At 31.1% G+C, this 15,382-nt stretch overlaps 1 protein-coding gene across 1 annotated transcript in view; it reads right to left on the bottom strand.

Moving 5' to 3' along the window:
- The window catches only part of LOC149904902 (uncharacterized protein ZK1073.1), a 36,675-nt gene extending 23,769 nt beyond the window's left edge, over positions 1-12,906 (bottom strand). Inside the window, exons 1-2 of the mRNA XM_090106956.1 lie at positions 12,554-12,906; positions 11,166-11,382 (exon numbers count right to left, since the gene is read on the bottom strand). Of these exons, the coding sequence (XP_089963082.1) occupies positions 11,166-11,382; positions 12,554-12,567 (231 nt within the window). The 5' untranslated portion in view covers positions 12,568-12,906. The remainder of the gene's footprint in view (positions 1-11,165; positions 11,383-12,553) is intronic.
- Between the last annotated feature and the right edge of the window lie 2,476 nt (positions 12,907-15,382).

Here is a 15,382-nt window from a genome sequence, read left to right as displayed (position 1 = left end):
CACTTTACATAAGTTATTTAAATGAACTTTTCTAAAAAAAATCAGAGTATTAAATTTCAACAAACAATTTACAATTCATAACTACCGACTGCTGTACTAGAAACTGCGTCTCCGGGAAGTTCTTCCGTTTTACAAGACATTATTATAACTATAAAAGCAATATAAAAACATTTACCTGAGTACACTTATCGTCGGTGTCCATTATACACCAATACAAAACACGAGTGACGCGCGGGAACTCCAGAAATGCAATGGGATTGAAACCGATATATATTTTACATAGCGGTGTGTTGGACTATATAGTGCTGGGTTTACATTCTTCCCGAGGCATTTGAAGAAAACGCAAGTATATTGACGTTAGGACACAAATATTCTTACACTTTAACTAAGATATAAATAATGAGAAACAACTCAGCAATCTTTGAATGTCATAAAAAGGTATATTATAAACAAATAAATGTCGTTACTATTAATAAACCACGTTGCTATTGTATCGTTCTTATTCCCTGCTGATTTGGACAACCGCAAGTGAGTCCAAACTATTGGACCGATCGGGCTGAAATTCAACAGAATGAATGAAATCTATTATTGTTTTCTCCTACTTCTGAAGTTTATTCAAAAACGTTGAAATGCTAAAACAATAAATAACATTCAATATTTGCAAAATTCACAATGTATAATGCGTATCGATTAAGTATTGCTATAATTATTTACAATGTTGTTTCTTTGAGAGTGTAAGTGCGTCATAGTGCGAAATATAGTTAGCGAAGGCAGAGAGCTTCATAAATACGTTAGAAGTTAGAACGTATATTGTAGGTCTATAGAATATGGCTATAGTAAAAGAATGTTCTAGGCGGTTTAATTGATAAGAAAGGCTTGTTTGCTTTTACAAAGCACTATGGCAATGAATAAATATTAATAGTCTTGATCTAAATGAAGAATAGATGGGTTAGGAATGAATGTGATCATAGGAACACAAATAGGAGGTTAGTACGAAATAAGCTTAGCGTAAGTCGACGTGAAAATGGGAAAATGCAAATCATAAAAAAAATAAAATTTTACACTTATCGAATTAAAGCTTTTGGAAAAAACTTCAGAAGCGTGAAAGTGAAGTGTGTTTAAATTTATCCAAATTTAAAAAAAAAATTTCATCAACTTTATCCGCCCAATTATGTCTATTGCCTGTAACTTTCCGCCCGCGACATGTATTTTGGTAGCATAAATTTTAACCGTATTGTAAAATGTTTCTAATTTGTTCACTAACAAAACTAGGAATATGAAAGTGAATAGCTAGAAGAATAAAGTAAATTACTGAACAAATGTATTCAGCTCTTGTTCAATTACGTAATAGATAGAATTCTAGGTAGGGCTTTTACTGCGATCGAATTAATTAGTGTCGGTTATTGGCACTTTTACAAGTTTATAACTTAGTATTTAAAACGTTATAAGTACCCATATGATTAATTTGAACAAAAAAATTTATACATATATAGTTACTACTTACTATGCATATCGTTTTTATGTCAAAAGATGTTCGTATGTAATCATACAAAAAATTATGTGTGACTCAAAAAAAAGGATCTTTATAGATAATTGTCTAGTGTGTATTTTGAAAAACAACTGCTTCAATTGAAGCCGTCTAAACAAATTCCTAATTTATAGATAGATCTACGTTTGAATATTTAGACGCTTTTACTACTTTAACTACCTATAGTACATGGTGACAGATGGTAAGTTCAAGTTCAAATAGTTTTCAAAAACAAAGTTCTTCAATTTCTATAATAAATGTTTGTTGACAAGAGTTTTTTTATAGATCCTTACCATTAGAAGATGCTTTACAAAAAAATATACTAATTATAAGAGGCTTTTTTTAACAAGAGCCTCTGAAAGCGTGATGTTTGAGTTCCACCAATGCACGGCACTAGACGCATAGGTATTAGCATTTATATCCGTTCGAATGTTCCGGATATCGGAGCTCGACATCAATTGTCATGTAATTAGACTGACCTTCCTCCACATACGAGTGTCTACGAGCACAATAAACGCTGTGGGCAAACCACTTGAAAATATTCAGTGGTAGAATTAGGAACTATATTGGATAATTTTTATACATCGACAAATTAGGAAAAGCTTTATATTTCTGGAAAAACAAACGATTAAAAGGAAGTTTTATTAACTATATGAATACTGCTCTAGCCACATCTTCGTACTTATTGCATGTATATGAATTTAAAGCGCTATCGTCTGTCTGTATATTCCATGATCTCCTAAACTACGTAGGATCTGATGGAGTCATTTACAAATGCTTAGATTTTAGAAGATAGGTTTCAACATTGTCAGTTTCAATCTCTAAATTCTATCCCCTGTCAAATATAGGTATTAAGGCTGCAGTCTAGCAAAATTGCGTTTTCAACAAGTTATTTGACAATTTTTTCCCGGCTAATGAAATGATAAACTGAATTTTTTTTTCTTGTTTATCAATTAGTGTTATATACGCAATGCGCGTGAATTTTTTCACATTTATAAAGTTACTTTATGTTACCTTAATCAGGCCTTCAAGATAAGTCTCTTTCCCCCAAAGACATTTCGAGCTAAGTTTGTGCACTCACTACGTTGCAACCGATTACAATTTACACAATCTGATCAGCGCATTATTATCCTTATATAGTCGTTATTAAAAACTGCTGAATACAATTGCCGAAAAACTTATGATTTTCTTAATTAGAACGTTATAAATTCATTAAATTTCCCATTTTTTGCCTTACAAAATCTATTGATAAATACTGCTAAAAGTTATTTTTTCCATTAATTTATTCGAGTTGGTTGAAGACCAATGAGTATTAATCCTTTAAAAAATTTTTTTTTGAATTTTGATAATTCTTTAAATATTAAAAAAATATTTAAAATAATTAGGAAAAATCCTAGCGAATTTCTTTAGTCGCGCTCCTTGGGCCGGAGCGTTCTGACGTGTGCTCTACGCTCGATTTTCCTTCATACTGAAGTGAAAGTTGCTCTACTTCATTAAATTTAATATTTTTGTTAATTGATTATTTTTATCTTAGTTTTGTGCAAATATTCGTATTTTTAAACATTTGATTTCGATATGGAAAATAAACGAAAAAAATACGCGTGTAACTACTAGAAAAAAAATTATCTTCGAACATAAAGTTAATGAAACCAAATAGATTGCAAAGGTGATTGGCAACAATTTCTTTATTTTACGGGGTGTCAGTAAAGGGATGTATATTTCTTTAAAACTAAAGTAAGCTCATAAATTTTCTTATAATATAATTTTATTGAAGTTCCAAAAATGTTTATTTTTCGTTTGAGAAATACGAAATATAATATAAACTTGTATTGAGAACTTGAACTTCCCAAGTTCATCCGGGGAAATCCCCATACGGGGAAAATGATTTGTTTACTCCAAAATTGATCCAAGGTGTTTTAATTTTTTCTTCTAGTCATTTTCAACGTAGCGGCATTTTGTTTGATTATTAATTTTGTAACTTAAATACAGGATGTTGGTTTTATATTTTGATCTTACAGACGCGCTGACAAATTTAGTCCGCCATTTCTAGTTTAGTCTACCAACTCTAAGTACCAATATTAAAACGAATGGATTATCATCACATCATCAAAACTCAGATGTAATGGAAGATCACAATAACATAGAAAATTCAGTGGGTGTTGAGAACTGAACAAACAGAAGTAACAGAGACGCGAAGAATAAAAAAAGAGGACGAAAACGATAATTCGTTGATGCTTTCCCTTTTCGACGTATTGTTAGGGTACATCACCAATCTGCAAAAAACAAAACTGATGATTCCCAATTGCTGATTAAAAATGAAAAACAAATAATCGACAACAGTGGTGAAAATTTGCTGATCACAATGAAACATCCTTCAGTGGTAGCAGATTTACTCATTTAAAATGTATCGGTGAACAGCGTAAAGGAGAGGAGGACAGGAAAACATTATGAATGTGGATGGTGGATTGTATACAGGGTGTAATCGATAAGTATGTGCAGGCGATTATGACGTTATTATTGCAGGTATCAAAAAACTTAAAACTGATATCGAAATTACTTTACCTAATGAGCAAAATGACAATAATAACTTTTTAAAAGTATAACGAGAAATATCTAAAAAATTTACTTTATACACTCCCATATCAAAAAGGGAAAATGGGACTAGTAGAAGTTAAATGTATAATTCCGGCAAAAGACATGAATGCGGAAGATGCGGTTAAAAAAAAATTTAATATTTGAAATACAATGCAAAAAATAACACTTTTGTCATAGATAAGAATCATGACTATTTTTTCCAAATTCAGGGACAACTAAACGTTGCAGAAGCAGAAGTCTGCTTATTTACTGTTTGGACTGGAGTGAATCATTCGTTAAAAATAGAATATATAAAAAAGTATGTAACGTTTAGGCAAAATAAAATGATGGACCATTATCAAGATTTTACATAAATTGCCTACTGTCAGAATTGATTGATTCGAGACTTCAGCATTCGATGTCCATCAAGGACCCATCCTATATCATTCAAGCGATTGAAAAAAAAGAATAAATCCAGTGCAACCGATAAAGCATCAGAATGCTAGCAAAAGATTTATTAGGTTTATCAATAAAAATCTATATATTATACATAATATAATAAATCTGTAGAAGACGCGAAGACTGAAATCCGCGCGGACGGAGTCGCGGGCGGAAGCTAGTCAGAAATAAATATCTTTTGTTTTCATTTGCGTATTTTTCTATTTAATAATTTTTTAACACAAACATTACTTTTTTTTATTATATACAAAATTTGTTTATCCGTTTTATTAGTTAAACTGAACAACTTTCACTAAGAAACTTAGGTCGAAAAAAATGTATAGAGTAATGCATTTTGTATGGAAAGCTTATTTTTTTTTATATTTCGTCCAAAATTTCTTTGTAAAAGTTGATCAGTTATATATAAACATGAAGTTGAAGATATCAATAGAAAGTATTCGCAAATTTTGTGTACTGATAAAAAAAAATCACCCGGTGTAATTTTCACGAAAATTGTTTCAAATTGTCATTTTTGGTACTTATTACGAATATTAAATTATGCATACGAATGATTTAATTTTTAAAAATTAAGTGGAGCAACTTTCCCTTAGTACATTTGTATTATTTACATATAGGATGACAGGATGCATTTGTTTGCACTACTAGACCAAGCCCTTAACATCATGATGACCGGGCCGAGTGAGATTTCCACATCGATAGTACAAAAATAACTAAATTGCTCTCATAACACTGTTACAATTACATTAGACCACGGTTGTGTACAAGTACGAGGCGATTTTGTAAACAAATCCATTTTATTGAGACTCATAATGCACTATATAAATGTACTTTAACAGTACATATAACAGAAGGGAAAAGTGTAGATGAGTACAGCGCTGTCACCGTTCCACACATCTAAATTCTAAATGATTTAAAACTGTTTCAGATTGTAGAGCCTGGAGCTGTTTTTCTAATCTTACTATTTACCTACAACCAATCATTATTGACCGGAACAAAACTATAATGTGAAGTTCATCAAACAAAATTATGATTTATATCCAAAAAGAAGAAATTAGTTTTCACAAATAAACTTGAGTAGTTAGTGCTCACAAAGTACAAGAAGCATTGACAAGAGGCATTATTATACCTACTTTATGTCAATTTTTCACAAACATGCCTTTTATTATATACTAGATTTCCGTCCGCGGCTTCGCCCGCGTTTTCAAAGGAAAACCCGCATAGTTCCCGTTCCCGTGAGATTTCCGGGATAAAACCTATCCTATGTGTTATTCTGATGTATAAGCTATATTGTGGTAAAGTTTCATTCAAATCCATTCAGTAGTTTTTACGTGAAAGAGTAACAAACATCCATACAAACTTTCGCCTTTATAATATGTATTATTAGGATATTTCTTAAATAAAGAAAAGAATGCACATCTACGTGCATTTAAATAAATTGATCGGTTTCTAATGCGGTTTACACTTTATAAAAATAACTGTACAATCTAATTAGCACGCTTCGCTTATTGATGTGACGTACGTCTAGGTAAACAAAGCCTTAGTACAATACCTAGGTTTTAAGCTTGAACTACATGTTAATTATGTCGATATTTATTAATTAGGTAGGTATGTGACATGTAGTTTTAATATTTGGTAACAAAAAATTACAATTTACAATTTATTTTGATATAAAGGTCGTAGAAAATCGAAACATTTTCCATCTTTCAATCATTATCGAATACCTACTACTTCACATTTTTTGTGCAATTCTTTAATTCAATTGGGTTTATATTTTGTCTCAAATTCATTTAAAAAAGTATCAATTACATTTACAATATCTATAAATAAAGCATCATACGCATCTAAATTAACAGGATTCTCAAAATGGCGCAGTATTTTCCATTCGAATAAAAACACAATAGCATTGCAAAATAGCATCATGTTAGTCATACTTAAAACGTAAGTATATAAGCTAAAAATAACTACGATTTGTATTAATAGAGTCCTTGTGGGATCTTTAAATAGATGCAAAGTAGGTGTGTCTTTGAGATGAACCAAAATAAAATAATATGATTTATGAATGCAATAAATCAGCAATTTTTTAATACGAAAACCGAGAGTTTTTACTCTACTCTGAATTTCAGAGGCTTGTGATTTGGTGGAAAATTTGATATGCTAATGACATACCTACTATTTAATGCAACCTACGCATTAGCATTTACATGGCATAAACCTCCACCTATAAAATCTTTACCCCATAAAAAGTAATAGACAATAATTCTGAAATACAATAATTCTAATACTCAAAGATTGTTACTTTATGAAAACCTTCATGCTAAACTAACGTTACAATTTGTCACAAAGACAAATTATAATAATGTAGTTCCCGTTTAGACATTTAGTCCAGATCCGATTGAACTTAAGATTTACGGCTCATCCCGGGCATATTTAATTACGTATTTACAAACGTTTATAGAACAATGACCGATAAATATCTTTGTCGCTACTCGCTAGTCTGATGACTCTGAGACTGGTATTTTGGCAGCGAGCGCGGCGCTTTGACCGCGACGCGGACAATCTCCACATCAAACGTTTATTGCTTTATATATTTTTTTAGCCGGTTTTTCTTTTGTTGTTAATGTACAGTGATCTTTTTTATTGGAAAACATACAGCTGTGATTGCTGTTGTTCAATTGTCTTACCCTATATCTTCACCTATAATTTGTAATCCCTATGTCGTCGTAATTCTTTGGTTAAGTGCAAATCCTTATTAAATAAACTTCAAAAATACCACCACTGATGACGTGGATGTTAATTATTAAAATATTCATTCTAAAAATACATAAATTACTTACTTGATGTATAAAGTTCTAAAAACACGCTAACAAAAATGAAGTGAAAAGTTTAGTGAAAATTATCCACGTTTCAATGTTAGGTACGTTCAATGTTTCGGGGCATTGCAGATTTCAGGCTCGATGATTTTTCCAGACTACAGTCCGTAGGTAATAGGTAGATTTACAAAAATGAATAATCTTAGACCCCATATATACTACATAGGTACTTGAAAATCCTCTCTCTAATTGCTTAGTTCGCAGACATTGTCTATGTCTCGTCCAACCAGGCGAGACCGAGATGGGCGGTTTATTTTTCATACATTTTATTTATGCGCCTAGAACATTAAAATAAGTGTCAAATTTACAAAAACATAATAATTTTAAAATCATTCGCATGTCTCTATCAATCTCTAAATCACTTTAGATTTTCATTCGACTGATATGTTTTACATGTCATGCGAGAAAACTATTAAAATTTACCTTGTGTGTGTTTGCGACGAATTTTCTTTATCAAAGTAATCAATTTTTATCTTCGTAATGTCTCCTGCACTAAAACATAGGTTATATCTATTTTTACTGCACTGAAAGCGTTAGTTACAACTGTGAAAACAGTTTAAGAAGATTTATTGCGCCATTGTCTCACGTTTAGCGTATTTTAAGTCTGCTTTGACGATTTGTTTATTTTTGTGGCAAGTCCGTCTTTTATAAAAGTTCGTATACTTCAACCCGGTTTTACATTCAATTCCTTTTGACGGTTTGTTTTAGTTCCAACTGTCGTGATTGCAAAATAGAGATTAGAAAGGAATCCGTTCTTTTCGTTATTATTGTAGAAATTTCCTTTATTTCTTTGCTGCCTTTAAATCATCTATGCAATCCAACTAAAATCCATGTTTTCATAATAATATTTTTTATTGTTTACCCTGTACAAATAGACCATTAAAAATAATAAGATATTCCAGTTTATTTGGCAATATCAACCTCGTGATAAAAATTTTGGTAGAAAAATTAATTATCCTAGGAGTACAATATGTAGTTCGCTCTCTAACCATTGTTGTATTAATAAATTATTTCAGATTGCGGAAATTGCAAATTCTCATATCTGGATTCTGGAAGCAATATGTAAATATTGATAGTAAACTTCTTCCGTAATATTATGTATCACGATAATATACTCAAATATATTTTAAACGATATATACCTGTAGCTTATGTACATGATCGACCTATTATTTTTACTCAAATTCAAACTTATATCAGAAAAAACAAACAAACAGGATGTATCTTTTGTCTGTTACTTTATAATAATTATCATTCTGTAGATTCTCCTTTTCCATTAACGTTTCACTAGAATAATAAATTGTACTCTTGAAATTATGAATCCTAGAGCTATTATAGTATAATGTGAACTAAATACCAGTCGTGGTAGTGGTCACAGTATAACGATTATGCGCAGGTGTCGAACTATTACCGATTGCATTAACTTGGCGATAAAATGTTTAGTCTGGGTATTTGGGTTATACGTCAATGGCCATCCAACAGCCAGTCAATCATTGTTGTGGACAGGCTGAGAGCTTTATAGTTTGTTAGACAATATTGCAATGAATAGAGGTAGGATTAGTGGTCAATTCCTATTTATTCCCGCTTGACTTATTTCTGCGGTAAAATTTATAAATTTACATATTAATGTGCAGATAATTTTTCTTGGCAATTGATTAAGCTACTACTAGTTTATAAAAATGTAAAAAAATAAGAAACTAACTATCACGTATTTAAATGTATAACAGAAATAATAACGACATAAGAATATTTAAAACAAAATGTAGAGTTCGCGTTTATTTGCATACCTATGTTTCTAGGATTCTTCATTGTGACGTTTACAGACTTAAATAACGCATACGCATAGAGCACGTATAATTCAATAAAACCGTATTATGATATAATAATAAAAAGACAAGTATATTTACATTGTATAAATAAACCAAATGAACACTGACCCAGTCAATCAAGCTGATTAATATCACATAATACCCAGAAACCGTACAACCTCCCGTATAGGTACAAGGTCCCGTAGGTATCGGTAAATCCGATCATCCTCCAAATATAGTGAAACCATACAGGCATACAGGCATATTTACTACGAAATGTAGTAATGCTTCCACGGTCAAGTAATTAACCTAAAATATATGTTTTATGGTAAACAATATGAATATTTTCTGGCCAATTATGGCATTGTACTTGCGATGCGATTTGCTTGTGTAAGTAGATATAGGTAAGTATTGCCGTGTGTGGAAGTTAATAAAAACAAAAATTTTGACAATTTTGAATTTTTTTTTGAAAATTTTGATTTTTGAGGTTCATGGCTCGATTTGCTTTAAAAGCCAGATGAGTTAGAAGTTAGAAGCGGTCATCAATACTATATACTATAATATTATAAAGCTGAAGAGTATTTTGTTTGCGCGCTAATCTCAGGAACGACCTAGTCCGATTTGAGAAAATCTTTCGGTGTAGAGCCCATTTACGAGGAAGTACTCGTCAAGGAAGGCTTATAGGCTATATAGATAATATCATCACGAAGGAGCGGAGCAATGCGGGTAAAACCACGGGGCCCAGCTAGTTCTTTGATCCTAAGTATGACATTATTACACTGTTTCTATAATGTCTTAGATTCATGGATTCTTTAATAAATTAACATTCATATTTTAGCTAAAGTAGAAATCGACATCAAAAGCATTAATTAGCTTTGATAAATAATTATGTAATTCGCCACAAACCAAACTTTTATGTTTTTCTATTTAGTCTATATACGGTTTCGCGGAACTTCCATTCTTTCCACTAACGTGATTATTTTATTAAAATTCCCACAGACATGTATCAAGATCTATGTCTGTGAAAATTCCTCATACATAACTACATAGGTAACTAATATTTCTCATGTACTTATAAGAGTACTTATTTTATACAAAATGGATACACTCATTTAAATGAAATGTTTATATGACATAGTTATCATGAACAACGTTTGAAGTCGCTTCTATTTTGATAAAATTTTTTGATTGATGGCTAAAATAAAGTTCGCAATTTATGTAAGAGATGGTCTATTACGTAAAATTTATTGTATCTATACGTTTGTTTCAATGTTATCGTAATATTATTTCATAAAAAGTTCATGAAAATTGACTACCTACCTACAGTTAAAAGGCGACTAGCTCATGGATGCTCATGGTAAGTTTATTTTGCTAATACCTAAATACAATTACGTATATTATTTAATTACAACAGTTATATTAATTATATATTCTTATATAAATATATCATTTTTAAATTAAAAAAACATAACGTTGCCTGCCGTTGCTATGTGATTATCGCACCAAACCGAACACATTAAAAATAGTAAGATATTTTTGATCATAAATAAACACCTCGTTATGTATACACTATACATATAGGTACATACAAATTGTTTACATAGTACACGGAGTACGGACCCACGCGTCATCGCCTCAACACATTTAAAGTTAGGATTTTTGTTAAAATACGACAGAGTATATAGAAAAGTTATGGATATTATGACAACAACGTTTGTCGCAAGTACATATTATAATTATTGTACAGCACAGAAAACGTTAGAGCATATAACCAAAAGAACACTGTAAAGATCCATTTCTCGTTTCAAATTAATAAGTAACGAAAACTTGCCTTGACCAACAGGCCAGCGGTAGAAATGAGATTACGTACAGTTCTTTACAAGCACAGAAGCAGACACAAATCGTTCTCAGTAATTTTGAATGGTACCTGATTACAGCATTTTCTCGGGCAGACTAGCAAATGGTAAATGTGGCTCACCGATGACAGCGGCGTCGGTATGCTGGACGTCCTCAGCATGCTGAGCCGCCTGCGCTGCTCAGCGCTGAGCGACGCCCGCCGGCTCCTGTCGAGGTTGTATTCCCCAGAGTCAGCGGAGTCCACGCTAAGACCGCGGAAGAGGTTCGGACGGAACATTTTGATGACGCTATAGTTTGTTATAAGCTTGAAAATTAATTTCGCTTGCGATTGTGGTTAAGTGATTCGTGATCGTGATTAGATGCTGAAAGTGAAAAGTGAAATTCAGTCGCGCGCCATTGTTTTCCCGCGGAATGGTTTGCACTTTGCACAGATAACAAAAAGTGTTTTTTTTTTAAATATCAATGGCATAAACAATATGATGTCTTTATAAACATTTCGCTTCATTAAAATTTTGTTTTTATTATTATCAAAATAAAAGCTTTATTAAATTTAACTTTAATTTTAATATTTTCAAAAAGAAATAGATAGTACACTATACATCTAGTACTATAAAATAAAACATTATTTATAACGAGTGTGTTGAGTCTAGAGGACTGGTGTTCCATTTTATCGTCTACTAGCTTTCCGCCCGCGGCTTCTCCCGCGTTTTCAAAGAAAAACCTGTTCCCGTAGGATTTCCGGGATAAAACCTATCCTATGTCCTTTCTCGGGTATCAAAATATCTCTATACCAAATTTCATGCAAATTGGTTCAGTAGTTAAGGCGTGATTGAGTAACAGACAGACAGACAGAGTTACTTTCGCATTTATAATATTAGTATGGATTATTTAAAAAAGATTTTAGGTTTACTCTTATTATACAAATATATCTTGTCTCTCAGCATTCGTCGCGTAAGATCTCGCGGTGTGCCAAGTCGTTATCAATGTTTACGAAATATTAACATAATTAGTTTTTGTTTATAAACGGTACTTAAACTTCAATGTGAAAGTTTACCCTACACCTATGACCTAATTATAAGATAAACGATGAATGTTTTTATTGCTTATAAATTATACTAAATTGATATATTTTGAATAAAGTTAATTAGTGAATGCAAGATAGGTAAAAGCATTATACGTCCATGGGTAAAAGTTTATATTTTCAATTTGAATTTAGAATGAATGAATATGAAATAAAGTAGTTAAATGACGAGGAATTGAGAATAATGAAAAATCACTGAAAAATGATAATGAAACAGAATGAGTTTCCAAAATAACATGCCAATTAAAAAAAAATAATAATTTAAACAATACTGTTATAAGTACAAACCAATTACATAAGATTTATTTTAAAATCTTATAGGTAATTTTATCATTTAATTTTTATGTGAAAATGTGCATGACATTATCATAAATCACCTTTTCCTTTCCATTGTTTTTAATTATTAAAAAAAATCACTCAATCACATAAACTTCACAATTTCACGGTTCCTTTGCCAATTAAAACAACAATGCACAAATTAAAAAAAAACCGCGTAGGCACGCCGCGCGTGAGTTTTGGCGCCAATTGTGAAACGTGTTGGTTCCGTCAATAGGCGAGAACTGAATTAGTTTCTTCAAGAGACAGTCGCTAGAACTTTTGATCTGCAGCCAGTAGGTAGTTACGTTGCACAATTATCTATCTGACATTTAAAATTGGATCAGACGCGAAGATTAGCGAGGAGAAAATAGAGATATTATTTTCATAATTGCCTTTGTAACAGCTTACATATTTATAGAACAAGGTACGAGGTGGAATAAGATAATTTAACGATTATATAGTGCTATGAATGTGGTTCGGAAAGTGAGTGATATAATAAATAAGTAAAACTCTTTCAAATTCCAATATGTAATCATAAATTTTATTGATACTTAGATAGTTAGATTGATATATTTAGAAATTAATTGCTCATAAATATTGTTTTTTAATGCTTTTTAGTGGTCAATATTGCATTTATCTTTAAAGGATTGTTACCAATTGTTATAAAAGTACCTATTGCAATTTATTTCACTAACTAAATTACCTACTTTAAATATAGGTATTATCTTGTTTTTCAGTACTTACATAGTAACTAAGTTATTTATATTTTTTTGTATTTAAATGATATGTGTTAGACGTAAAGTTAGACGTAATATTTTATAAAGAAATCGTTCAGTGACGCCGCGGCCGATATCAATTAAAAATATTGCAGTAAATGTATCGATTTTTAAATATGTATAGGTAGGTTTACGAGCCAGAAGTCTCAAACATTTTTTGCATTTATTGTGCTGTATTTTGTTGAAATTTTTCTTTATTTATAGGTGTGAAGACACGTTGTTGCCAATTTTTAAAGGAAAGATGCTTCGAAAGATGAGACTTTTCTTCAAGGTCTCAAAATCGTATCCGTTTGGAAACGCCGCTTGAGGAAGTTGGTTTCAGATATCTATAATACGTGGGATCAAAGTATCTAAATAGGTAAGTGCTTATTCTAGTAATTTATAGATAATTAGCAGTGCTCCGCGGTTTTACCTGCAGTGCTCCGCTCCTGTTGGTCTTAGCATGATGATATGCCTATAGTCTTCCTCAATAAATGAGCTATCTAACACCGAAAGAATTTTTCAAATCGGATCAGTAGTTCAAACTCTTCAGCTTTATAATATTAGTATAGATATGTCATAGTGAATTAGCTTAATTAGCTGTTTCATTAATAGCCTAGGCCCTAGGGTCTTTAATATACGTCGTCGTTTAATTAGCTGCCTGAGTGATATCTAGCCGTTTAAGAACTTAGGCCACCACTTATTATTACGTGCTTGTAAGAACTGCAGTCTGCACAATTTATTTGAATTAATCATAAAAATATCGAATGTTTTAATTATAACAATATCATTTCGTTTTTAATTGTGAAATTATCTCTTATATTATAGGTTCACTGCACTCATAAATAATTAATGACCGTACTCATAAAACTTTTAATAATTCTCTTGATAGCTAATTTCATAATAATCTGGGTTGATCAATATAGAAATAAACGTAAAACTATATTTCCGTAACATTTTCACACAACAAGTGTTAATGTTCCCGAATCTAAAACAAGAGTCACTTATTATATTGAACGACTTGGCGCGCTGATTTAGACGACATTGTGGACAAAAATAAACATTCAAAATATGACGTATGAAGTCGTTATATTTTTTTAAATGTGCCAATTAGTTTCGGTATTGCCGCTATTGGTTTAATGCTCTAAGGCCGATATTGTTAAAGAACTGAATAATAGTAAATAATCAAAATTATCTACTTATATGAGAAAAACTCACATTTTCAATGGTGTATAAAACAATTCGATGTGGATTGCAATGGAAAGGATTTTTATTTTCTCTATATTATGATTTGACGAAAAAACGGTTTTTAAATTAAGAATGTTAAAGATACCTGCGACTATTGAACAAAATATTAAAAAAAAGTGGATTGAAATCGAAAGGGAAATATTTTGTCTATGATTCGACGACGACTATCTACTGAAAAAAAAAAATGAAATTGTTCGATTTAGTATGATCTAACCAGTAGCCACTAGTTTGTAGGATTTTAAGATTTTATTTAAGATTCAGTGATATATAAATTATGAAAAATTTGATCCTAACTACTAACCTAAAACCATAACTAATGGAGTTTAGAGTTTTAAAACTAGCAATAAGAAATGTGAAGGCTAGTCATCAAAAACCATGTAAGTAATTTTTAATGTTGATTTAGGATATGTTAAAGGAACACGATATGATATACCTATTCTATTCATTAATTTCTACAATAATTTACCAATATGAAGAAAAAAAACAAAACATGAAGTTTTACCTAACCTACCTATAATTTTCTATCACCGGAACAAAATACTTTGCAATGCAATGAATTATGTTTATAAATAATACTATAGTTACAATAAACATAATATTATGATGCATTATAATTTATACACTTATTTATTTGCTTATCATAACCTACCTATACTATCTTCAATTAGTGATCCAATGAACAAAACCATACCGTGATTAGCAAAAACCGACTTACCCTTTCAAGACATTCTCTATGGCGTGTAAAGAAATCGGCAATTCCGTTTAAATACATATTTCTCAACACTTCACTACCACACACCAACACTGTTTACATGCACTTAGAATGTCATTAATTGAGATTGTAATTATTCGTACTACAAAAGTGGGTAGGTAATTAACGCGTAT

The sequence above is a fragment of the Colias eurytheme genome, chromosome 11, assembly GCF_061535395.1.
Source record: "Colias eurytheme isolate Ceu_HAF_F1 chromosome 11, ilColEury1 Martin Lab GWU primary, whole genome shotgun sequence".
Classification (NCBI taxonomy): Eukaryota; Metazoa; Arthropoda; class Insecta; order Lepidoptera; family Pieridae; genus Colias; species Colias eurytheme.
Note: the sequence above shows the minus strand (reverse complement) of the source record. Positions and strands in the feature narration are given on the sequence as shown.